Source organism: Centropristis striata, chromosome 21 (genome assembly GCF_030273125.1).
Source record: "Centropristis striata isolate RG_2023a ecotype Rhode Island chromosome 21, C.striata_1.0, whole genome shotgun sequence".
Classification (NCBI taxonomy): Eukaryota; Metazoa; Chordata; class Actinopteri; order Perciformes; family Serranidae; genus Centropristis; species Centropristis striata.
In genome coordinates this window covers 31,057,800-31,082,249 of record NC_081537.1, presented here as the reverse complement: position 1 = coordinate 31,082,249, position 24,450 = coordinate 31,057,800, and the positions used below count along the sequence as shown (strand labels likewise).

The 24,450-nt window shown below is 34.8% G+C and overlaps 2 protein-coding genes across 7 annotated transcripts in view; one reads left to right on the top strand and one right to left on the bottom strand.

Moving 5' to 3' along the window:
- Positions 1-11,623, top strand: part of LOC131959436 (zinc transporter ZIP11-like) — a 234,907-nt gene extending 223,284 nt beyond the window's left edge. Inside the window, exons 8-10 of one of the 2 annotated variants that reach the window (XM_059324634.1) lie at positions 5,205-5,303; positions 8,943-9,101; positions 10,623-11,623. In XM_059324634.1, the coding sequence (XP_059180617.1) occupies positions 5,205-5,303; positions 8,943-9,101; positions 10,623-10,701 (337 nt within the window). In that variant the 3' untranslated portion in view covers positions 10,702-11,623. The remainder of the gene's footprint in view (positions 1-5,204; positions 5,304-8,942; positions 9,102-10,622) is intronic. The other variant, XM_059324635.1, reaches the window with a different exon arrangement.
- Positions 11,624-12,179: 556 nt separating this feature from the next.
- LOC131960150 (ankyrin repeat and SOCS box protein 12-like) lies at positions 12,180-23,796 on the bottom strand. Of its 5 annotated transcripts, XM_059325394.1 has the most exons (4): positions 23,738-23,752; positions 23,377-23,452; positions 17,437-18,207; positions 12,180-12,454 (listed from the first exon to the last, which is right to left on the bottom strand). In XM_059325394.1, the coding sequence occupies exons 3-4, from the start codon at positions 18,197-18,199 to the stop codon at positions 12,303-12,305; spliced, it is 915 nt and encodes a 304-aa protein (XP_059181377.1). In that variant the 5' UTR covers positions 18,200-18,207; positions 23,377-23,452; positions 23,738-23,752; the 3' UTR covers positions 12,180-12,302. The 5 variants fall into 5 exon arrangements, with proteins under 5 accessions (XP_059181377.1, XP_059181376.1, XP_059181380.1 ...); XM_059325393.1 differs by lacking the exon at positions 23,377-23,452 and having other exon boundaries at positions 23,738-23,796; XM_059325397.1 differs by lacking the exon at positions 23,377-23,452 and having other exon boundaries at positions 17,437-18,204; positions 23,738-23,788.
- Between the last annotated feature and the right edge of the window lie 654 nt (positions 23,797-24,450).

The following is a 24,450-nucleotide window of genomic DNA, read 5'->3' as shown; positions in this document are numbered from 1 at the left end:
TGTGGTGAAAGACACAGGGTGAGGAGAATGAGCAGAGTAGAAACTTTATTTAAAAAACATTCTAACAATACTACGGCAAGGAAACATAGATATATTTCATGGAACAGCAGCAGCGGGGAGCTGGACACATAATGATGGATAGCAGCAGGAAGATGTGTTCTCCACACCTGGAACACTTGGTGGTAAGAAGATGAATCAAAGATGGAACAGTTTTTCCCCAGTTTAGATCTTGAGATAAAGGTTTGTGTGTTTAAAGTCATGGTCAGGTTTCTACCTGGGTCCATCATGGTGCTGTTGCTGTGTGCTGCTGCCTCCTAGTGGTTAATGATGGTACTGCAGAGAGCAGTATAGATGTGGTCAGTACGTGTACAACTCTGTTCTAAAGGGAAGTGTGTTCTTTGGTTCTCCAGCAGAGAACAGGTTTTCATAATCAGATGCTGGACCACCAGATTGGCCTTGATGGGTTATAAAACAGGATATGACCAAAGAGAAGCACTGCAACATTGTATAGCAATAATTCCTTCATAGGAAAATATTTCGGTGGGCGGATCTTTGTGTTTTCTCTTTATGCTGTTTGTGTGTGTGTGTGTGTGTGTGTGTGTGTGTGTATATGTATGTATATGTATATATACATACATACACACCAACTTTTCCAGAATTTAATTGAAAATTATGCAGTTTAATGTCTCAGTGTACTCTGAAATTAATGCACATTTGCAACATTTAAAATTCTTTATTGAGCATGATAGTGTTTTGAAAATAAAAAAAAGATTCAAAATCACATTTTATGTTGGACTAAAGGACTAAAAAAAGACACAAAATGACCAAAAACAGACACAAAATGACCAAAAAAAGACACCAAAATACACAATATACAAAAAAAAAGGCACAAAATGACTTACAAAGACATGAAATGAATTGTTGTTAACCCACTTCTTGTTCCCTGAAAAAGGCCTACTTGTATAATTCTGAAATGTACATTATTTTTCAGTTTTGGTTAAGCTTACCTTTTTTTATTTACCTCTGGCAGTTCACCACTTACCTTTGGACCCTTTCAAGCTGTTCATTTGACTTGTTCTAAAACTTTTGACCGGTAGTGTATGTATGTATGTATATGTATATATATATATACATATACATACATATATATATGTATATTTATATGCTAAATTAAGCCCAAAAATGGCCAAAAAAAATATCTTAAAAAAAAAAAAAAAAGGTCAACTGAGAAAAGTTTTTTAACGTGTTTTAACTGGTCAGCCAAATGTGTTATAGGTAGATAAGTGATATGACACATATTTCTACATGTATTGATGATGTCATTTTTTTGCTCAAAAATCATGATGATTTATTTGACCTTTGACCCCAAAAACATAGTTATTACACTTTGCTGTAAAAGCTTCTAATAGTAATGATAAACAGAGTGCAGTAACTACAATGTTGTTGTCTTCTTTCAGCTTTTATATTTTGTTTTCAATGAATAAACATTTTCAAATTGATTTTGTTATCAGTGTATTTAAAAGTGTTTAACCACTCTATTCAAAGACTTGTCTATTTTAAACTTGATATAATAAAGGAATGTTATATTTTAGTCTTAATATAATTTTATCTCACTTTTTTTTACTTCATCACTATCTAGATAATAATTTCCATTTCAAATAAACTTTTAATTTCTATGATTTTTATGTTTAAATTAGTATATATATCCAAAGCAGACCATGGTAAGTGGAATTACTGCTTGGTTTTAGTTGGATTTTCTGTTTTTTATATCATTATTTCTCTGAAATGAAGCAAAATTGGAATCTAAAACTTTGTCACAAGATAAAAACAGACATCAAGGAGTTCATTTTTAGGTAAAACTCAATTTTGACCAAAAATGTACAAATACATAAATTAAATTGAGTCAGGTCTCTGGTCATACCCAATTTACACAATTCCAAGACTGTTTAGGGACCCCAGAATGCAGAAATATTCAAATATAATAGGTGAAAATAACACATTTGCCCAATGCTGCATGTGATTAGCATAAAGTGGGCATGTCTGTGAGTCATGGGTATCCATAGAAACCATTTTCATGCAGATATCTTGATGTCACAGGTTTATTGTTTATTGTTTATTGTTAAAAAGATCCCCATTAGCTGTCACCAAAAGTGGGAGGAGCTAGTCTTCCTGGGGTCCACAAGACAAAACAAAAATCACTTAACAATTAAACATTGTAGACATTATTATATACGTCATCAGAAATCATTCCGAATAAGTTATTGCATTCATATCTATTACATTAATTCTCACTTTCATACAGTAAATATGTTAATTCACTACTCACAAATTTAAATAGTGCATTCTCAAGTAATAATTAAAAGATACTTTACTATTCAGTTCACGTATATTCAGTGGGCAATTATTCCAATAACTGATAACACGATAAATAACTGTTCTCTTTAAGGCATTTGATTTTGGACATGGTGACATCATCTGACCACCATTAGCTGACCTTGTCACATAAGAATGAACCTGATCACATCTGACAATTTGGTTATATAAGAAAACAGGTTGAAAAGAATAGACAGCGTTTCTAAAAAATTTTGTTGTATTTTGCACGACAACCTGTACTCTACCATTAACCAGGACAGTTGACGGTGCATACTGATAGTGTTTGTTCTTATGGAGCAATGTAAAACCAACCTGGCAGCTCTGTTCTGGGCAGTTTGTAATTTCCTTAGTTGACCTTTAGATGCGGAGGACCATACAGGTGCACAATAATCCAGGTGACATAAAATTAACGATTTAGCCACCTGTTAAGGGACTCTTGAAAATGTCCATGGCAGGTTTCACCTGGCCAAACTTCATCCTGACTTTGACAGGTTGTAGTAGCTGCTACTGTGTTATGTGCTGCTGACATCTAGTGGTTGTTTAACGGCGCTGCAGAGAGAAGGAGCAGTTAGTGGCTGAGTCTCTCTGGTCTTATGATCCACATAAATCAGGTAGAATATCACTCTGCTGATCCTTTTTCTCTGTAGGGCCTCAAGTAGTTTTCAGGTTTCCTGTGAAATATATCAACATCTACTAGATTGATTGGTGACACATTTTACAAATGTTCATGGTTCCCAGAAAATGAATCCCCTAGTGCAGTGGTTCTCAACCTTGGGGTCCTGACCCCAATTGGGGTCGCAAGATGATTTCTGGGGGTCGCCAAATCATTTAGGAAGTCAGCTCTGTCTCCACTGTGTTAAAGTGTTCACGTGTTCATGTGTTTTAGTCACTTTGGTAATTTTTGTCATTTTTTGGTCATTTGATGTCTTTTTTTGGTCATTTTGTTTATTTTCTGGACATTTTATGTCTATTTTGGTCATTTTGTGGTCAATTTGTGTATTTTTTTTGGTCATTTTGTTTCCTTTTTTTGGTCATTTTGTGTCTTTTTAGTCATTTTGTGTCTTTTTTAGTCATTTTGTGTCTTTTTTGGGTGATTTTGTGTCTTTTTTTGGTTAATTTGTCTCTTTTTGTGGTCATTTTTTGTCATTTTCTGGTCAATTTGAGTCCTTTTTTGCTTAATTTTATGTAATTTTTTGGTAATTTTGTGTCATTTTTTGGTCATTTGATGTCTTTTTTTAGTCATTTTGTGTCTTTCTTTTTGGTCATTTTGTGTCTTTTCTGGACATTTTATGTCTTTTTTGGTCATTTTGTGGTCAATTTGTGTATTTTTTTTGGTCATTCTGTTTCCTTTTTTTGGTCATTTTGTGTTATTTTTGGGTTAATTTGTATCTTTTTGTGGTCATTTTGTGGTCAATTTGAGTCCTTTTTTGCTTAATTTTATGTAATTTTTTGGTCATTTTGTGTCTTTTTTGATCATTTTTCTGTCATTTTGTGGTCAATTTGTGTATTTTTTTGGTCATTTTGTTTCCTTTTTTTGGTCATTTTAGTCATTTTGTGTCTTTTTTAGTCATTTTGTGTCTTTTTTGGGTGATTTTGTGTCTTTTTTTGGTCAATTTCTGTCTTTTTGTGGTCATTTTTTGTCATTTTGTGGTCAATTTGAGTCCTTTTTTGCTTAATTTTATGTAATTTTTAGGTCATTTTGTGTCTTTTTTTGATCATTTTGTGTCATTTTATGGTCAATTTGATTCTTTTTTTGGTCATTTTGTGTCTTTTCTGTCAAATCCCATAGTATCAAGTTGTTACTTTCCAAGGAGTCTCTGGCTTGAAGCTGACTGTTACACACTCAGGAGGTCAGAATGGACCTTTAAACTGATAGCAAAGGACTTAGATTAAAAGTAACAATAAAATATAAAAAAATATATATAAATGCACAGACAGAGAGATGTTTTAGTTGTCGTCTGCTTCATTATTTGTCCAAAATTCGTCGTATCAACTGTGTTTGTATGATCTGGGCACATCCGGCCCGTTGGCTGTCCTCGTCCGGCCTGCGTGAGGTTACCCAGAAATTAGAAATCAATACAACCGCAGTGCTTTTATTTTGAAAAAAATAGCAAACATTAGCATTAGCACTAGAGCTAACAAGCACTTTTACTATAGTTAAGACAACAAATATAGCCACTAATATATATGACAGAAGAAAATAAACTTTAACAAACCTTGTGTCCTGTCAGTCAGCCACTATAGAAGCCTTTTGATACTTTATATCAACTTTATATGAATTACTACGCACTCGTTATTATTTACCGTTCGTTTTTTCATTTACCTGTTTCACACTGGGCGGCACCATTTCAAAATAAAAGCACCACAACATCGTAAAACACCTAGAAAATGTACAAACATGAAAAACAAGCTATATAATACAAAAACATAAATATGAACCTTGCTAAAGGTCATTTACAGTTGTGTTTAAAATAAATGGAAAAGTGATATAGTGATTGGAGTATTTACTACTTTTTACTTGATTTACTCCACATTAACAGTCTCATCATAACATGTGTTCCTATCAGTAGCAGCTCAAAATCAGATAATTAACTGTATTTTATAAAGCGATTACATTAATACTGAGCAGAATTTAGTTCAGAGTTTTGGTCCGGCCCCTGCAACCTTCATGGTATTGGTCATGTGGCCCCTTGGTAAAATTAATTGCCCCCCCCTGCTATAGGCCCTCAAGAGGTAGGCTGATATTTGTCATAAAGAGAAAAAAAACATAATCTCACTGTTGTGTTTGTTTGTTTGTTTGTTTGCTTGTTTTCTGTTTCTTGTCCCCTCAGAAATTTGGCCATCGGTATTGGCATCCAGAATTTCCCAGAAGGCTTGGCGGTGAGCCTGCCACTCCGAGGTTCAGGGGTCTCCACATGGACGGCCTTCTGGTGAGGACAAACATGCAACATTGAACCGTTAGCTGTTAGCTTCTGACTACATGACGACACAGCTACTAAATAATATCATAAAGAAATGTTATATGTTAGTCTTAATATAATTTTATCTCCCTTTTTTTTACTTCATCACTATCTAAATAATCATTTCCATTTCAAATAAACGTATAATTTATATGATTTTTATGTTTAAATTAGTATATATATCCAAAGCAGACCGTGGTAAGTGGAATTACTGCTTGGTTTAAGTTGGATTTTCTGTTTTTTTTATACAATTATTTATCTGAAATAAAGCAAAATTGAAATCTAAAACTTTGTCACAAGATAAAACAGACATCAAGGAGTTCATTTTTAGGTAAACTCAATTTTGACCAAAAATGTAGTTACTGCAGTTAGACTTTGTAGGGCAGTATACTAGAGGTCACAACAGTAAGGGTCAACTAATGGGGACTAACATCATACATAAATTAAATTGAGTCACTTCTCTGGTCATACCCAATTTACACAATCCCAAGACTGTTTAGGGACCCCAGAATGCAGAAATATTCAAATATAATAGGTGAAAATAACACATTTGCCCAATGCTGCATGTGATTAGCATAAAGTGGGCATGTCTATAAAGTAGTCTCTGTTAGATCCAGCACAGCCAACGCCCACTTCCCCACCAGTATTGGGCTCATTTTCTGTAATGAGCGTTGCATAAACACATGGTGGAATTAGCAAAGGAGCTAACTAAGCAAGCAGGGGAGCGTGTCTATGTTCCCTGGTCTGTTACTTTTTCCACCATTACTGCCAAAGTCCTTGGCAAATAGGCCTATGTAGGTCTACGGGCTGTTGCAAAGACGAGGAAAGATCAGGCCAGGGTGATAAACCTGCAGGTCTCCAGCTGCATGCGGCTCTTTGGCTGCTCTGTTAATTGACCTATGGCTAAGCCACACCCCCAAACGCGATGAGCCAATCACAGTGCGCATAGCTAACTCAATACACTCGGACATTCTCTGCTTCCACAACCATTGAAATGCATTGGAGTTAGTCCGTTTTCAATCATTTTTATGTGTTTTTTGTTGAGATTTTAAGTTTAAAATGGTCAACCGGTGTGCATGGGGTACATGCAACTCTGACACAAGGTATAGCCCAATAATATGGGAGCAGTAACCCGGTTCCCTATGGCAGTGATTCCCAACCGCTGTTCCGCGGCACACAAGTGTGCCGTAAGAAATCAATATCTATCAATATCAAATCCAGCGACTCCGTCTTAACGAGCGCTAATGAGGTCGGCCGGCTCGTTAACAAGAGCCTCTTGTTAACGAGCCGGCCGACCTCGTTAGCGGCAGTTAGCTACAGTTAGCTCTGTAGCAGTACAGTGTGTATGTGCTAACAGGCTATAAGTTAGCTCTGTAGCAGTACAGTGTGTATGTGCTAACAGGCTAACAGTTAGCTCTGTAGCAGTACAGTGTGTATGTGCTGCTGCTGCAGGAGGTGTTCACTTAGCGATCTCTGTTTGTTTACAACAAGCAGCAGAATGAGCGGTGTCAGTGGAGTGAAAAGACGAGTGAAAACCTCTAACCTGTTAATGAAGGCCCTTTTGGTGACTTCCAGATGATATTTCATTTTTCTGTCTCCAAAAGTGATTAATTGCCTCCTGTGAAATTTCCCTGACTGTCACAGTTGCCATAGCGCCCGTCACCGAATGTTGACAGTTTGTCCGAGTGAGTGGAGGGGGCGGGGCTTAGCCATAGGTCAATTATGTCACTTCATCTTGGACCAAAGGATCCTTTCAATGAATGTTAGTTCAATCAGTAATATATATATATATATATATATATATATAATGATAAAACTTGGATCACAAACTCATTACACTACATAATCTATAAGCACGCCCAGAGAGAGCAGGCTCCACCATGTTTCCTTTCGCTTTCAACGTGTGATAGTTTAGGTGCGTCGTGACGCTCAACAAATAAAGGTTAAAAGGTTAAAGACAGTATTTAGTATTATTTTTCCCAAAGCAAAATGGACTTCCAGCAGGGGGGATTGAACCCCAGTCTCCTGGATGTCAGTTGGGGGCGTTAACCACTGCTCCAACTCACCCAAATTAATTGCTTTATTGACCAGTATGTAACCAATGCTAACTAGCATGGGCTAGCTGGGGACAGTCAGTAAATCCTCACAGCTAAGGTGGGCGATGCTACAGTAGGCCTGCTGGCCATGCTGAGAGTCTACTGTAAAGATTGATAGATTGTGGGAAAACATAGGACCCTTTTTGGGAAAAACGAGGAACATAGGGATGACCCTTCAAGGAGACAGCTGAATAGCTAGCTAGCTTGCTAATTCTATCATGCTTTAACCCTCTATGGTACGATGCTGCCCTCAGGCAACATACCCATTTTTAGCCTGTCAAATTTTGCATGCATCTTTTTGAGTGATGCAATACTTGAATAAAGAGGGAAGAGTATAGGGAACCAATAGCAATGCTTTAATTTGTCACATGACCTCCAGGAGGCCATATTGAAACCCTATTTTGCAGACTTTTCCAAAGGAAACAGCTTTGCCATTTTGCACCACAAAAAGCACTCAAAACGTAATTTCCATCGGGAAAATAATATTTTCCCACTGATAGGTGAGTAAACCTTCATTTTTGATAGTTTAATACACTTAGACTTTTCAAGACATTAATTTCAATGGGTCGATGGTTCAATGGTACAATGTACCTACAACATTCAGACAAGAAATGGGTTAAAAAAGTTCCTTTTATAATGTTTTTAAATTTAAAATGTTTTGTATTGTACCCTGTTGAAGTTACTGAATCTTTTACACATGTTTAATAAATAAATAATGTTTGCTTTTACTCTTCCTGTAAGTCACTTTGGATAAAAGCGTCTGCTAAATGACTAAATGTAAATGTAAATGTAAATGTAAAATTAATTTAAAAACTCTCTTTTTAACTTTTTGCACTTTTATGGTACAGTTTTGCCTACGGACAACAAACCCCAAAAACTTCAGAATTTTTTTTTTCATATGATGTTTATTTAGTGTATTTTAAGACAAAAAACAATCGGAACATTATTTTCCTAACTGGCATCATAATGTGTACCATAGAGGGTTAATGTCTGTTCTGGTCACAACAAATGAGCTAAATAAAGTTGTCACTCATTTGATAAAAGCAGTGTCCCTTCCTACACTGTGACGAGTGTGAAGATGAAGCACTAATTTGTTGAATTTTAGCATTTAGCAGCTGGCTCGCCAAGCTTCATACACTGCTTATTTGGTTGTTTCCACAAAGCCTCACCTCCGTATATGACTTGACACAAGGTCTTTTTTAAAAATTGTTTTTTCTGTTGTTGTTGTTTTGTTTTTGTTTTTATTTGTTTTTTTAAATTAATTTAGACAAAACACAACACAAATCACCAATGGACAAACACAGAGAAAAAAACAAAAAACACAACAACAACAAAAGAAAAAACAAGAACTTTAACACATCAAAACTAAACAAGACACAAACAAACATCAAACATAATTACTACATAAAACTTACAGTATATCAGTAAACTTGATAACCTAAGAGAAAATAAAAAAGGGTTAAGTTAAGTTCTGTTGTTGTTGTTGTTGTTTGTTGTTGCTGTTCCCCGTCAGGTATGGCCAGCTGAGCGGCATGGTGGAGCCTATCGCAGGGTTGCTAGGCGCCGTGGCTGTTGTCCTGATGGAGCCTCTGTTACCGTACGCGCTGGCGTTTGCTGCCGGGGCAATGGTTTACGTGGTGGTTGATGACATCATACCTGAGGCTCAAGTCAGGTGAGAGGGAGAAGGAGGGGTTAAAGTAGGGCTGGGCGATATATCGATATAAAAAATATATCGGTGATATGAAATTAGACCATATTGCATATCGATATAGTTAAATTTCTTATTTCTTTATATATAAATGCTGCCCTTACTAGGGTTTGTCATATTTAGTTATTTTCTAATGTTCGTTATTCTTTTCTCGTATAAATATATTTATTTCAGGAAAAGATTGGCCTATTTTATTTCATAGGCAATTTTTATTTAAGTTTTTTCTCTCTGAGTCTCTCCATCAGCTTCCCTCTAAAGTTCTGGCTTGAAACTCCATGCCAGATTTTTTTTATGATATTTGGCCAAGTAAAACTGGAGATAATGTCAAATATATTAGTATAAAATATTGAACTATATATTATCCTCATTTTACCTGTTATATGTTATATATGCAACCTGTATTCATATTTGCAACATTTAAAATTCTGTGTTTTGAAACATAATTTTCAAGATCAGATTTTATGTTTTCCTTTTCCATTTATGTTTCTTTTGGGTTCAACATTTTTATCAAGTAAGTCAAATTTAAAAATTAATTATCAGGACATATAGGTGAGGTAACGCTGAAAAAACTGATACCAACATGGCATGGTGAATATTTTTTAACAGAAATAACAGCCGAAGATTTCAGAGGGTTAAATGTGTACTTTATGGAGCTTTGATTTAAAAAAAAAAAAAAAAAAAAAAGGTCCTCCTGTTGTTATCCAGTATTTATGTTCACTTAAATAAACGGTTTCAGTGAAACTACTTGTGACATGTCATATTTGGCTTTGACTTTGACTGAACATTTGCTCTCACTCAAAAATATCAGGATATATATCGAATATCGATACTCAGCCTAAATATATCGGGATATGACTTTTGGTCCATATCGCCCAGCCCTATGTTAAAGGAACACTCCACCGTTTTTTCATATTAAAACATGTTATTCGGTCAAGTAAGACGAGTTGATACAGACCTCTTGCGTCTCAATGCGTGCAGTAATATCATCACTCCTGAGGGGGAGAAGATTTTTCAGGAGTGATGATATTACTGCGCCGAGTCGAAGTGCTCCCAAGTGCTATTCCGCCATACATTATAGTTATCCTTTTTATCCGCTTAGAAAAGCGCCACGTTTTATTTTGTGTCGCCATACTTGGTCGTTTAACTACTCGTGTAGCTGTATTTAAATAGGGAAAACGTGGAGGAGTTTGGTCGCTTCTAACTGTCCATCTGTTTGGATCCTAATGAATGAACTGGGCTAAGCTAAGTGCTAGCCAAGTGGCGCCGCGCGCCAGGGCGATTGAGTGCACGCATTGAGACGCAAGAGGTCTGTATCAACTCGTCTTACTTGACCGAATAACATGTTTTAATATGAAAAAACGGTGGAGTGTTCCTTTAAAGTAGAGTTATGGAGGGGTGGATGTCAATTTGAAGCAAAAATAAGGATTCTTTCAGGATCTGGCTCCAACTAATCTCCCATGTTTGGCTCTATCTTTGTGTCACCAGTGGAAACGGGAAGCTGGCGTCCTGGACCTCCATCCTGGGCTTCGTAGTGATGATGTCACTGGATGTTGGGCTGGGCTGAGATCGCCGTGACAACCGAACACTAAGTGGCAATGATGTCATCACTGTGCTGCCGACCTCAGTTTTTAAAAAGGGGACCAAATGACGTGTTTTATCTGAAACACTATTTATCCATTTAGTTTGTTGCTACTTGAAGAGATAAATAAATAAAAAACAGCTATTTTGTAACACAAGTTGTGAGGATGACTGCACCTGAAGTTCTTTTTAATGTGTTTTGTTTTCATGCCAGCAGTTATTTCCTAAGAGTATGTATGGGTATTTAATGAATATTATCCTGATCCAGAGCTTGTGAATGTTTTATTAAGAGGATATTGATTTTTGGATTCTTTTTTTTAACAAAATCCTAATTTAAAACAAGAATTAGCAGCTATAGAAAGTTATAGGAATGTTATTTTTCAGTTGATTTCTTCCGATTTTTGTACTTCCTCATGAAGAATACTTGAAGTGTGGTGTTTGATTTGGTGATTTAAGGGAAACTTTTAGATTTGCTTTACTTCATTCTGACTCCTGATGTAGAACAGCAAGGTACAACGTGATTATGATCTACTGAAACATTTAATTTCAAATGTGATTACTTTACATACTTTATCCTCTTGGGTGAAACAAATGATCCAGTCTCCTCTTCAACCAAATGTAGTGCCTTCTTCTTCTTCATGGCACAGATAGTCTCCTGCCATCTACAGGCCAGTCTGTACAATCACATGTTGTAGTCCATGTCTAATTATTTAAATGCTGACATTAACTCTGAAGAACATGTGGAGTATTTATATAATTAAACAACAAAGTGATTCTCCCTTTTCTACAACGTGTCGTTTTTAAGGTACTCCATATTTACTTTCCAACAAAATCTATGAGGTTATTACACATTTGTTACCTACAAATTAAGATTTGTGCAACAAAACATATGATGAGCTATTAAAACATGGTGTTTTAACAATAAAATTAATGTATCTAATAAATACATCTGGAAGTAAATAAATGGAAGCTATTTTAGTAATTTTTCATGTAAAAAAAATGTTTAAAAATCACAAAAGTGAATATTTGCTGGTTTTCCTTTTAATAATTTTAATGTTTTCTTATTTATTTATGTTGAGGTTTAGACTTTGCGCGCTGGGTAATTATAATGCCATTTCTTAATATTTAAGATTAATCATAAATGAAAATTAAAAAATTAAAAATAGGCTCCACTTCAGCAAACTACAACTGTAATATCCAGCTTTGACATTAATCTGAGTAATAATCTAATCATATATAATGATAATAGTCCCAGGGGACATTTTTAATGCTTTGAGTCCATTTTTCGATTTTATCCGTACTGACCTTAATTCATTTGAACTGTTTATTGATTATTAGACAAACAGCTGTTCTAAAAGAAGTACATAACTTGTGATAAACATGTGATGAAGCAGTGTAACTCTTGTAACAAACAGCTTCCTTCATGTAGCTCTGGGGCTAATGCTAATAATAACACAGCACACATCACGTATCCACACATTTAATGTTTTCACTTAAGAATCAGTGCGAACAGAAAGAGCACATGAAACAGACAGGACTTAAAACAAAGTTGGTTCACAGAGTTAAATAAAAAGGAAGGACGTGATGCTAGAGAAGAGTTGCGGGGACTGGCTTGTGTTGTAAGAAGTTGATGAGACTTGTTGGCATGTCCAGCTGCTCGATGAACTGGATCCTGTTGATCTTTTTGAGGTATCTGCGGACAGCCAGACGGCACTGTGAGGTCAAGGCCTTGGGATTTCCTGCAGACGGAAGAAACAAGTCAGCAGTTAGATGATGCAAGAAAAACAAGAAGACTCTGGGGCCACATCAATATTTAAGTTGCTGTTTGTTATGTTTTATTCTGCCCTACAAAGTCTAACTGCAGTAACTACCAAGGTTATTATAGTTAACGAAAACTAACGCAATAACGAAAACTAGAATTGAAAAAACATTTTTGTTAACTGAAATAAAAATAAAAACAAGAGTTTTTAAGAAAATGATAACTAACTTAAACTGTATTGTATGGTCACAAAACTAACTAAAACTAACTAAAATTACAGTGAAAATGTCCTTAGTTTTCGTCTTTTTCCATACATAATCCAGTGTTTCTATTAGAAAGAGGATTATGTTATTGAACATGCAACACATGGTAAATATGTTTACTGAGACTGGGATGTCTACACTCGAACCAAAATTCAAAACACCCAGAACTGTAAGAGTTAATAACTTTATTGGGGCTGAGATGATAAACCAAAGGAAATAAAGGCAAAAATTATTATGACCTCTTTGAATCTGGCACCCAACAAATTCCCCATTACAAAAAAACTAAAACTAAGCATTTTCAAAAAATAAAAACTAATTAAAACTAGCAAACTCACTCTTAAAACTAACTGAATTTGAAAACAAAAATTCACAACGAAATTAAAACTAAAACTAATGAAAAATCCAAAACTATTATAACCTTGGTAACTACACAAAAGGTTAAACTGAGAAAAACTGCTTTAAAGTTTTTTAACATGTTTTAACTGTCCAGCCAAATGTGTTATATGTAGATAAGTGATATGACACTTATTTCTACATGAATTGATGTCATGTTTATGCTCAAAAATCATGATGATTTATTTGACCTTTGACCCCAAAAACATAGTTATTGCACTCTGTGCATTGCTCTTAGAGCCTTTGACAGCAAAACCAAACAGAGTGCAGTAACTACAACTACTTTCAGCTTTTATATTTTGTTTTGAGTGAATAAACATTTCCAAATTGATTTTGTTGTGTATTTAAAAGTGTTAGACTAAAATATAACATTACTTTTATAATATTTATATAATTTTATCTCACTTTTTTTACTTCATCACTATCTAGATAATAATTTCCCCTTCAATTTCTATTATTCTTGTCTTAACTATTCAACACAATGAAGATATACAAGGCTACAGTAGACCGAGCTAAGTGAACTTACTGCAGTCTTTTTGTATAATTATTTATCCGAAATAAATCAAAATTGAAATCTAAAACTTTGTCACATGATAAAACATTAGGAGTTAGAGGAGTTCATTTTTAGGTAAAACTCAATTTCTACCAAAACTGTAGTTACTGCAGTTAGTCTTTGTAGGTCAGAATATTGTAAGTAAGTACTGCAGCAATGACATTTATTTCACGGGTCTGTCATTTTTAATTTCCGCATAATTTTGTGTAAACTTTCCCCGATAAAGCTAATTATTCGGTGCTTATTATAGGGAAAATTACAGAAGAGGATTAGGGCCAGGCAGGAGGAAAAAATAATGAGGACATTTTTTTTCATTATGCAGTTTGAGAAAAAAAGTCAAAATGACCAGAAAAAAGTTGAAATGTTGAGGATAAAGTTGAAATATGATTTTGAGAAAGAAAAGTAAAAATGTTGGGAATAAAGTCAACGTTTAGTGTTGGAGAGATATTAACAGATCTGTTCAGAGGAACACCACGTCCATCCAAACAGTTAGCTAGACCGCATCAATGTCATCAAATTACTAATAACTACACTATTTAAGGGTGTAGTAGAACTAAAATCCCTCTACACATAAATGAGCTATTCTTAGTAGTAGGCTACTACTTTTGGAAAAATCTGCTTTTATGTAATTTATGTTGTAGCTTGCAGTCTACTTTACTGAACTCAAAAAGCTGACTTTATTGTCGACATTTTTTCTCACAGTGCATAATGACATTTATTTGCCTCTCATTATTTTTTCTCCTAACTGGCCCTGATGGTCTTCCGTAGAAATAACTCATGAAAAACTGAAAACGTGAGCCTCAGTGTGGTGTCTCTGTGTGTCACCATCCATCAGTGTGACTCCTCCTAACTCCAGCTAATCCAGAACTGGGTAAGAGGTGTAGCTGCAGGGGTTCAATCTGCCCCGAGCTGCTGTAGAGGCAGACTCAACCTGATTTAACTTCCCAAAACTGCATCATGTTGTCACTGCTTCCTGACTGACATGTTTCCTCCAGTTGGAGTGTAACAGGCTGTTCTTTAAGGTACATTTCCTCACCTTTAGTTTCTTGTATAGACAACAGGTTGTTCATGTCACCACTGTTTCTGTTGAAATCAACATTTTATGGAAGCTGAAGCAGAAACGAATCCCCCCTCACAGAAACAGTTTGGTTCCAGGCTGTAAAGTTTGATCAGCTGAGGAACTGCAGTTTTTGGTTCTGATGCAATGGCTTGATTTCTGGCCCAGAGGTTGATATTTTATTTTTATTTATTATTAAAAATGTATATGCATTCCCCATATGAGTTGGATTGTGTCTTGCCTGTGGACAAATGGAACATTTTTCATGACCTTTTTGAGATTATTTTGTCTACCACTTCAAACCGGTTTCACCTCCAGGTAATAAATATCAAACGACCCTGTCCTTGCTGAGGAACTTCTCATTAAAATATTCTGAAATGACATACACATAAAATTAAATTGTACCAAAATGTGATAACATATTATGTGCAAGTGATAAACCTATGAAAGTAGCTTTCAGTCTGTTCACAATGACCCAATATATAATATTATAATATGATGAAAAGTCCATTTCCACTAGTTCAAGTCAAACAGCCCTAACCAGGTATTGAGTCATATAGATGACAGACTTTTCAGAGGCCAACATTTACATATTAAACATACTTTTTTAAATTGGTCTTTTGTAATAATCAATTTTTTTGAGACACTTATCAGGTTAGAGGGGATCAAAAACATGTCTAAGGTTACAGTAAATATAATCTGTACAACAAAAATGCTTCATTTTGGCTCACAAACCAACAAGTTGACCAATAACAGTGCAAAAACTTTAAAGATGTCTTCAAGAAGTATACAGAATATTTCACTGGATGAAAGAAAATGTCTTTTGTTGTCAATGTTTTGTTACTGACCAACAGCAATGAAAAAATAATATTTATACGGACTATATTGTCTCAATTGTGTGTGAAACATTAATTATGATTCACTGTGAACACAGTGGTAAATGGTCTTCATTAAATGTGAGCCATAATCTTTATAATCAGAAGAAATTAAATAAATTAATGTGTGAAATGTTTCATTATGTGTGTAATTTGTTATTTCCACTTTTTGAATTGAATTGCTGACATTAACAAACTTGATCTATGATATTCTAATTTATTGAGATGCACATGTACATCATATTACAGGAGCAGGGCCAATGTTATTATAGTCAACGAATAAATAACTAAATAAAGAAAACTAGAATTGAAAAAACATTTTCACTTAAATAAAAATAAAAACGAGGGTTGTTATAAAAACGTTAACTGAATCTAACAGAAACTAAAACTAACTAAAATTATAGTGAAAATGTCCTTCGTTTTCATCTTTGTCAACTTTTTTCATACGTAAACCTTTTTGGTTGATATGAAATCTATTTCATCTATCTGGTTTTATGACTTAATAAACTTATTGGGGCTGAGATGGATCAGACAAAGGAAATAAAGGAAACATTTATTGTGACCTTTTTTGAATCTGGCACCCAACAAATACCCCATTACAAAAAAACTAAAACTAATAAAAACTACACTAAAACTAAGCATTTTCCCAAAAATAAAAACTAATTAAAACTAGCAAACTCACTTTAAAAACTCATTAAAACTAACTGAATTTGAAAACAAAAAATGGTAACACTTTACAATAACATCTAAGTGATGTTTATAGATGGTTTATAAACCAATTATTATTAACCATTTACAAAATTCTATACATATTTAATCTTTAAATGTTTTCAAGCAATTTCTTAAAGGTACACGAATCATTTTGAAATCATTTACATACTTAATATGGTGTTAAAAATGTTATAATGAGTGTAAAGCTATTAATAAACTAATAATTATGTTTTTTTATGGTAAAGAAATCTATTTGGCAATTATAAATTATAGTTCAACATTATTACATTTTCTATTCACCATTCTAAATGGCCTATATATGGTTTATAAATGATGATTAAACATTAATAAAACTACCTGTTTACCATTTATAAATTGTCTATTTACCATCTATAAATGATGGTTATTGTAAAGTGTTACCCAAAAAATCACAAACGAAATTAACCCTCCTGTTATGTTGCGGGTCAAATTGACCCATTTTAAAGTCTAAAACTAAAAAAAAAATTGTTAAAATATTTTTTGTCGGGGATGAAACATCTTCTGCATGTCTTAATGAGAGTAATCAACATATAAAATAAGAAAACGGTTAATTTCACATATTTGCATTTTTATATTACATAGATACTGAGAGGTGACTCATGTTAATTTATCAACATCACTCAATAAAAGAAACAAATAATAAATGTAAAATAAAATTTTCAAAAACTCAACATCATATAAAACTATTGTATTTTATATGTAGGTCTTTCCAATGTACATAAAAAAAAAGTTTTAACGTGCATTTTCTATGAAAAACGAGTGAATTATCCTCATTGAACCCTGATCTGTGAGAGGTAAAGAACACCATGGCACTAAATATTGATTGAAATGGTTACAAATGGAGTTAATAATGAAATATAAACAATGTTTATTGGGATTTTTTAGTTTCTGACACCTTTGGATAATTAAACATTCTAAACACACTATTTTTATTCCTGAGAAACAAACATAATAAGAGGGTTAAAACTAAAAATAATGAAAATTCCAAAACTATTCCAACCTTGAGCAGGGCACCATAGAGTGAGTTTGAAGCCTTAAACCAGTGTGAGTGTGTTTGGTTATAGCGGGTACCTCTCTCCTCCAGCAGCAGCTCCACGGCCTCGTTCTGCTTGGTGGACTTCTCTATGATGAGCGTGGGGAGGTAGACGTTAGCACCGAAGTCGATGAGCAGCTGGATGAACTCCACGCCGCAGCCGTGCCTCAGGCACATCTCCAGCACCGTCTTGGGCTGCTTGATGGAGCTGAGCAGCTTTGCGTCCGTACAGTTGTAGTCCGGGTCGGCTCCGTAGAGCAGCAGCAGTCTGAAACACTCCATGTGTCCGTACACGGCGGCCAGGTACAGCGGCCCGCTGGACACCCGGGCCCTGGAGGTCCACAGTAAGACTTTGGAGCGGGAGTTGACCTCGGCGCCGTGTTTCAGCAGCTGCTTCAGTATCTCCACGTCCCCCTCCCTGGCCGCGGTCAGGACGGGGGAGCAGTTATTGGAGGAGTTCCCGTTGGGGTTGGCGCCGGCTCCGAGGAGCGCTAACACACAGTCCAGGTATTTCCCACGGACGGCGGCGAACAGAGGCGTCTGGGCCTTGACGTCCACGCAGTCTACCAGGGCGCCGTGGCCCAGCAGCACCTGCAGGCAGCTGAGGTGACCTTTGGACACGGCGGCGTGGAGAGGCGTGCCCGCGATGCCCCAGCCGCCGCGGCAGTTGATGACCTTCTTGTAGACTTCTTGGCAGAGCATCTCATGGAGGAGTCGGTCATTGTTTTGTAACACGGCTTGTCTCAGCTGGGAAATCTCACAACTACTTTCTTCTTCTGCTGAGGTCCTTAGTCGGAGCATAGGACCTGCTGAGAGACCACACACAGCTTTACAGGCTTACTGACACTCTGGACCCCCAAACAACCTGTCAGCAGGTTGGAAAGGGACATTTTCTTTAGAAAAAAAACAAAAAAAAGAGAGAGAGAAAAAAGAGAAGGTAAAATAAAAACACTATTTATCACAGCAAGAAAAGGTGAAAACATAAATTGTCGTCAGATTTTCACATTAACAACCGTCTTTTTGCAATTCATGTGTGATCCTTAAACATCAGCATCACAATCACCTTCATTCTACAGCTTTCAAATTTCACCCAAAAATTAAGCATTTGCACAAACCACATCCTGTAAAAAAATTTCAGCGAAATTTCAATTGAACTGCAGACTGTTTTCACAGAGCCAAGAGGAGAGGACAAGAGAGGTTGTAAAAATGTAAATAGTTTGAGATGTCCCCATCTGTTGCATTTATCTATTTAATTTTCAAATTCTTGTCAAAAAAATTATCAAAGAAATTTAACTTTTCTTTAATGATTTATGATATAATAATAATAATAATAATAATACCTTTATTTATATAGCAACTTTAAAAACAGTGTTCACAAAGTGAATTGACAGAACAAGCCTGGATAAAACTCCTGCAAAAATAAGAAACCAATAATGTAGAGGAAATAATATGTATATATATATATATATATACACTAGGGCTGCACGATTCTGGAAAAAATGTGAATCACGATTTTTCTGCTTAGAATTGAGATCACGATTCTCTGGCACGATTTTTTTTCACAAAATATTTAGTGCACTGATGAACTTTGACAAAAAAAAAAAACAGTGCTTTGGCAAGGGCATAGTAGTAGTTAAATCATTGGAAGATAAATTACTTTAACAAAAAATAAAAATAAAAATTGAGACATGCCTATCATCATATGCACATCAAACAGTCTGATTTCCTTAGAACGTAGAGTGTATGTTGTACAGTGTTTATTTGGGCCATATCTTTGGCTAGGTGATATGTGATAGCTGCTGTGATCTCCTTATGTCTACTGGAGTTTAGTGGGTATGCCGTTGCATTGTACAAGGTTCCGGTTATTGACGTCTGTTTGTTTCTTGCCTTGTACGGCTTCATCATGCTGTACTTTGTGGTGACGTTTAAGGTGATTGTAGAGATTTGTAGTGTTGCCTTGCGGCGCCGCAACGAGGGCAAAACACACTTTACAATGCACCTCACACTGTTTGTCATCGTCTGGCTGAAATCCGAAAAACTTCCACACCGCCGAATGTGAACCTTTTTTGGCCACGAGGTCGGTTCGGGACGGTGGGTGACTCTCGCCACTACAGCTTGGGTTTTCTTCAGCATCCATTCCACCCTCCTTACCGGCGACTTTCCTCCGCTTTAGCTCACTCTTTCCAAAACACTCAACTGCAGGCGGGCGTCCTCCACTGAATCACGTGTCAACGTAAAGATGCTTTACCATTGGTTGAGGGAGGAGGCAGCGGCAGTGCTGCGTTTGGGGGCGCTTGAAAAAATCCGGGAGATAATAGGAGGATTTGTTTCTAATGCAGCTCCAGATATAAAACGCTTCAGAATCGACGTGTGTAGAAATTAGATCACGTGTATGTGCGAATCGAGATCGCGATTTTTTAACGATTTATCGTGCAGCCCTAATATACACACATATACACATGGGCTATATACACACATGCATATATATATAATTTATAAGTTAGAAGGATCAACATCACATGGTGTCAATATCTTGGAAATATAACCTGAAGCCAGCCCCTGACGTGCTTTAAAAGTGATCAGTAAAACCTTAAAATCAATTCTAAATCGTACAGGGAGCCAGTGAAGAGAAGCTAAAATCACAGTAATGTTCTGTCGCCTGTTAAAACCAGTAAGAAGCCTCGCTGCTGCATTCTGAACCAGGTGGAGGCCAGAGAGTGATTTGTGGTTTATGCCAGCAAGAAGTGAGTTTCAATAATCTAATCTGGAGAATATGTATACATTACTTTTTTCCAAATCAGAGCAGGACATTTTTTTTTTATTCTGGATATGGTTTTGAATTGAAAGAAACAGGACTGGACTACTTTATTGATGTTTTTCGAAGTTAAGGTTTGAGTCAAAAATGACTCCTGGAACTGCATTCTACTGCACAAAAGACATTTTTCATTCTCTCTAATTCTAGCCATGATTGTATTATTTCCAATTTTTATTTTTATTTTATGAAAAAATACTTTTAACAATTTTTTTTGTTGATTTTTAAACTTTAAAAGGGGTAAATAATGTCGAGGTGAACAATGTTTTGGTTCTGCAGGTGTTGTGTAACACATGACTCAGCAGTCTCATACTAATAATATCTACTTGTGACCCATCACTAGAGGGATTTCACGGTTTCTTTCGAATAAATAAAATATAATAAAATGAAATGGAGAAAGCCATCATAAATATTCTTCAAGTGAAAGTTAATACATTTCCCTTCTTTTCCTTTATTTTATATGGAAATAAACAATGAGAAACTAGTCGGAAAAGATGATTTAGTATCTCAAATTTATGAGAAATTATCTCCAAATGATGACTTAGTTTCTAAAATCAATAAGGAACTTCCTCAAAAAATAGTAAACCATTCTTTTAAAAAGTTTCTCATTATTCTTAGATACTGTCATTATTGTGAAATAAGTCATTATTGTGAGTCACTAAGTGATTCTTCTTATTTTTTTAATTGCATTTTTTTTTTTTTACTTTAAAAGGGGTTAATTTGACACTGTGGTCCAGTGAGCAGTCATTCTCTTCTCCGTAGTCAAACCAGCCTAATAATAATAATAATAATAATAATAATAATAATATAATGTAGTGACCCGTATTGTGATATTTATGGTAAATTCATTGAGACTGTATAGAGCGAGCTGACATGAAGGATAAACACTTTACTGTTATTCTTTCTCACTTTTTTTCAGTATAAAACTCTGACCAGCAGAGAGGAAATGATTTATTAACTTTACATCAACACACCACGTGGAATAATTAAATTGGGTCACGCCGAAAATGTATTTGTTGTGTCATCGTGCGGTTTTCAGAATAAAGTGTTACACAACCAGGCCAAATACCAGATAAATATGGAAATAAAATTAATTGCATGATATTCACAAAACTGTTAACTGTGGTATAGACTTCACAGTAAAATATTACATTAAAATTATTTAAAAAATAAACTGTCTGTTTCCAGTCACTAATTCAACTTCAGGTTAATTCTAGAGGACCTCGGGTATCTTCTAACAAACTTACAGAACGTGTCACTTTGTAAATTCATAATAAAATGCACTTGAATCTTTACTGTACAGTAAAATACACTAATAATACTAATAATACTATAATAATACTAATACTAATAAATACACTAATTCCACTGCAGGTACATTCTACAGGACCTCAGGTATCTTCTCACATACTTACAGGACTAAATATCACAATACGGGTCACTACATTATATTATTATGATTATTATTATTATTATTATTATTATTATTAGGGACGGCTGGTTTGACTAGGGAGAAGAGAGTGACGGCTCACTGGACCGCAGTAATCTGATCATAACAGGAGGGTTAACGACTCGGCATCATACTGTGATTTATAAACTCTTTTTACTCATAAAACAGTGTCACCACATCTGCTACATGAAGCCCACACACAACACCAGACTACCTTCAAATGTTTCACAATTTTAACCCTATAAAGCCTGAACCTTGAAATAATTGCCAGAAAATTCTAAATTTTCAAAACTGGAGTGTTTGTTGAACCAACATTTTTTTTTAAATCAATATCAATTTTCATATATGAATTTAATTTGGATCATATTTGATACATCAGGTCTTTTTGTGCAATTTGTTGCTCACAATTTGCTTTTCTTGAACTCAAATAATCGCATAAAACCTAATATTTTTAACCAAATAAAACTTTGACTTTCCTTTTAACGTTTTCCTCAAACATACAAAATATTTTTTTCCATATAAAACAACATCATACATCTGCTGATATGAAGTTTTCACGCAGCAATGACTGATCCACCAGTGGAACCAGCAAATCATTTTTGTTACATCTGGTATTTTTGTGAAATTTGTTGCTCAGTTTTTTTAATCAACAATTCATGTATTCATCATGTTTTTCAGAAAAAAAAAATATCACACTGATGATGTAGAGGTCTCAAAAACTTATGTATCAAATATGATACACTTGGCTTTATAGGGTTAAAAAGGGGGAGGACTATTATAGCTGTATTATTATTATAATATAGGGACGGCTGGTTTGACTACGGAGAAGAGAATGACGGCTCACTGGACCGCAGTAATCTGATCATAACAGGAGGGTTTAACCCTATAAAGCCTGAACCATGAAACTATTGCCAGAAAATTCTTTTACATTTATTTTTAAAACTGAAGTGTTTACTGAACCTGCTGACAAATTTAATATATATATATATATATATATATATATATATATATATGATTTTGCATGTGTGAATTCTAATTTGTATCATATTTGATACATCAGGTCAAGTTTTTGTAAAATTTGTTGCTCACAGTTTGTTTTTCTTGAACTACTTTGATTTTCATTTTAACATTTTTCTTAAACATACAAAATATTTTTTCCATATAATACAACATCAAACATCTGCTGATATTAATTTTTCATGCAGCAGTGATGGATCCACCAGTGGAACCAGCAGATTGCCATCTAAAAATACACAGCAAAAAAATAAATGATGTATTTCTTTGAATTGTTGGAGAGATTTCTCAATTTTACTCTAAATAAACCTAATTATGCCAGTTAAACCTTTACTTAGTTTACCTAAATGAGAAAAATACTTTATGTTGCTATATTTAAGGCATAATGTATGAAATGCAAAAAAATGACAATCAACAAATTTTCAAATTAGTCGTCATTAATACCTGATGATGTAGAGGTCTCAAAAACGTGTGAATCAAATATGATACATTTGGCTTTATAGGGTTAACGACTCGGCATCATACTGTGATTTGTAAACTCTTTTTACTCATAAAACAGTCACTACATCTGCTACATGAAGCCCACACACAACACCAGACTACCTTCAAATGTTTCACAATGTAATGTTTGATGTCTTTTCGACGGAAACACACAACTAGTTGGTAACGACCTGTTATTATTTAGGAATAATGAAGGTTTACCAGGAAATTCGGCGTCAGAAATAATCCATAAAACAATGCAGGAGTAAAATGCCACGTGTCTCCTGGCCCGGTGTCGCTGTGAAATAAAATAAAAAGCGTAAACAACACGTGCAGAGCTGCGACCAGCTGCTGCGCGAGCCTTGTTTACTGCCCCTCCGCTAAAGCCTCGGGGCTAATATCCGCCCCACAACACGAAGCATTTCGCTCATATTCAGCTAAAATAACCACAGAAATATGCAGCTAGATATTAAACTGTTCATTCCGCGTTGTAGAACTACGCGCTTCTGTGCTTTTAAATGAGTTGTGTGAACACACAGAAGCTGTTGTGTTGTGTTTTTTAGGTTAATATCAGTTAGCATACCTAAGATGTGTCATCATCAGCTGCCTTCTTCATCTTCCTCTTTCTTCTTCGTGGGTTTGTGTTTGGTGTCACATTCACTTTAATGTCGCGGTGCTGCCCTCTGGTGTTTATCACTGTTATGACCACAAGGAGCCTGCTTCAATAAATAGATAAATGAATAAAATCATAATGATTTTCTGCTAAATAATACATGTATAAACTTTTATTATTACGAGTGTTATAACAAATTATTTTTTTCATGTTTATTTTAATGTTGCGGTGCTGCCCTCTAGTGTTTCTGACTGATATAACTACATGGGGCCTGCTTCAATAAATACTTTAATTATTATAATTTATAAATATTATACATGATATATAATTTATTTATAAAAATAAAAATGTAATTATAATTGTTTCATTCATGTTATAAATAATTGTATTGCCTTTACGGTCAATTTACACTAAGTTTTTATGTGTTATTGTCTAACGTTAACACATTGCTGAAGTTATTTGTAATATAATAATTTAAATTATATATATAAATACATTATTAATATAATTTAATTTAATTAATGAAATCATAATTATTTTCTGCAAAATAATACATGTATAAACTATTAGAGAGTCATAAAAGTCGTATAAGGGATCTCAAGATGAGAACTGTAAATGATATGTAATCTAATAGGCAGACGCATTAATAAATGGAGTAACAACATATATATTAAAATAATAAC

Coding starts and splice junctions, on each gene's coding strand:
- LOC131960150 (XM_059325393.1), bottom strand. CDS start 18,199: ATGCTCCGACTAAGGACCTCAGCAGAAGAAGAAAGTAGTTGTGAGATT. Junction 12,455..17,436: donor GCTGCTGCTGGAGGAGAGAG/GTACCCGCTATA, acceptor TTCCGTCTGCAG/GAAATCCCAAGGCCTTGACC.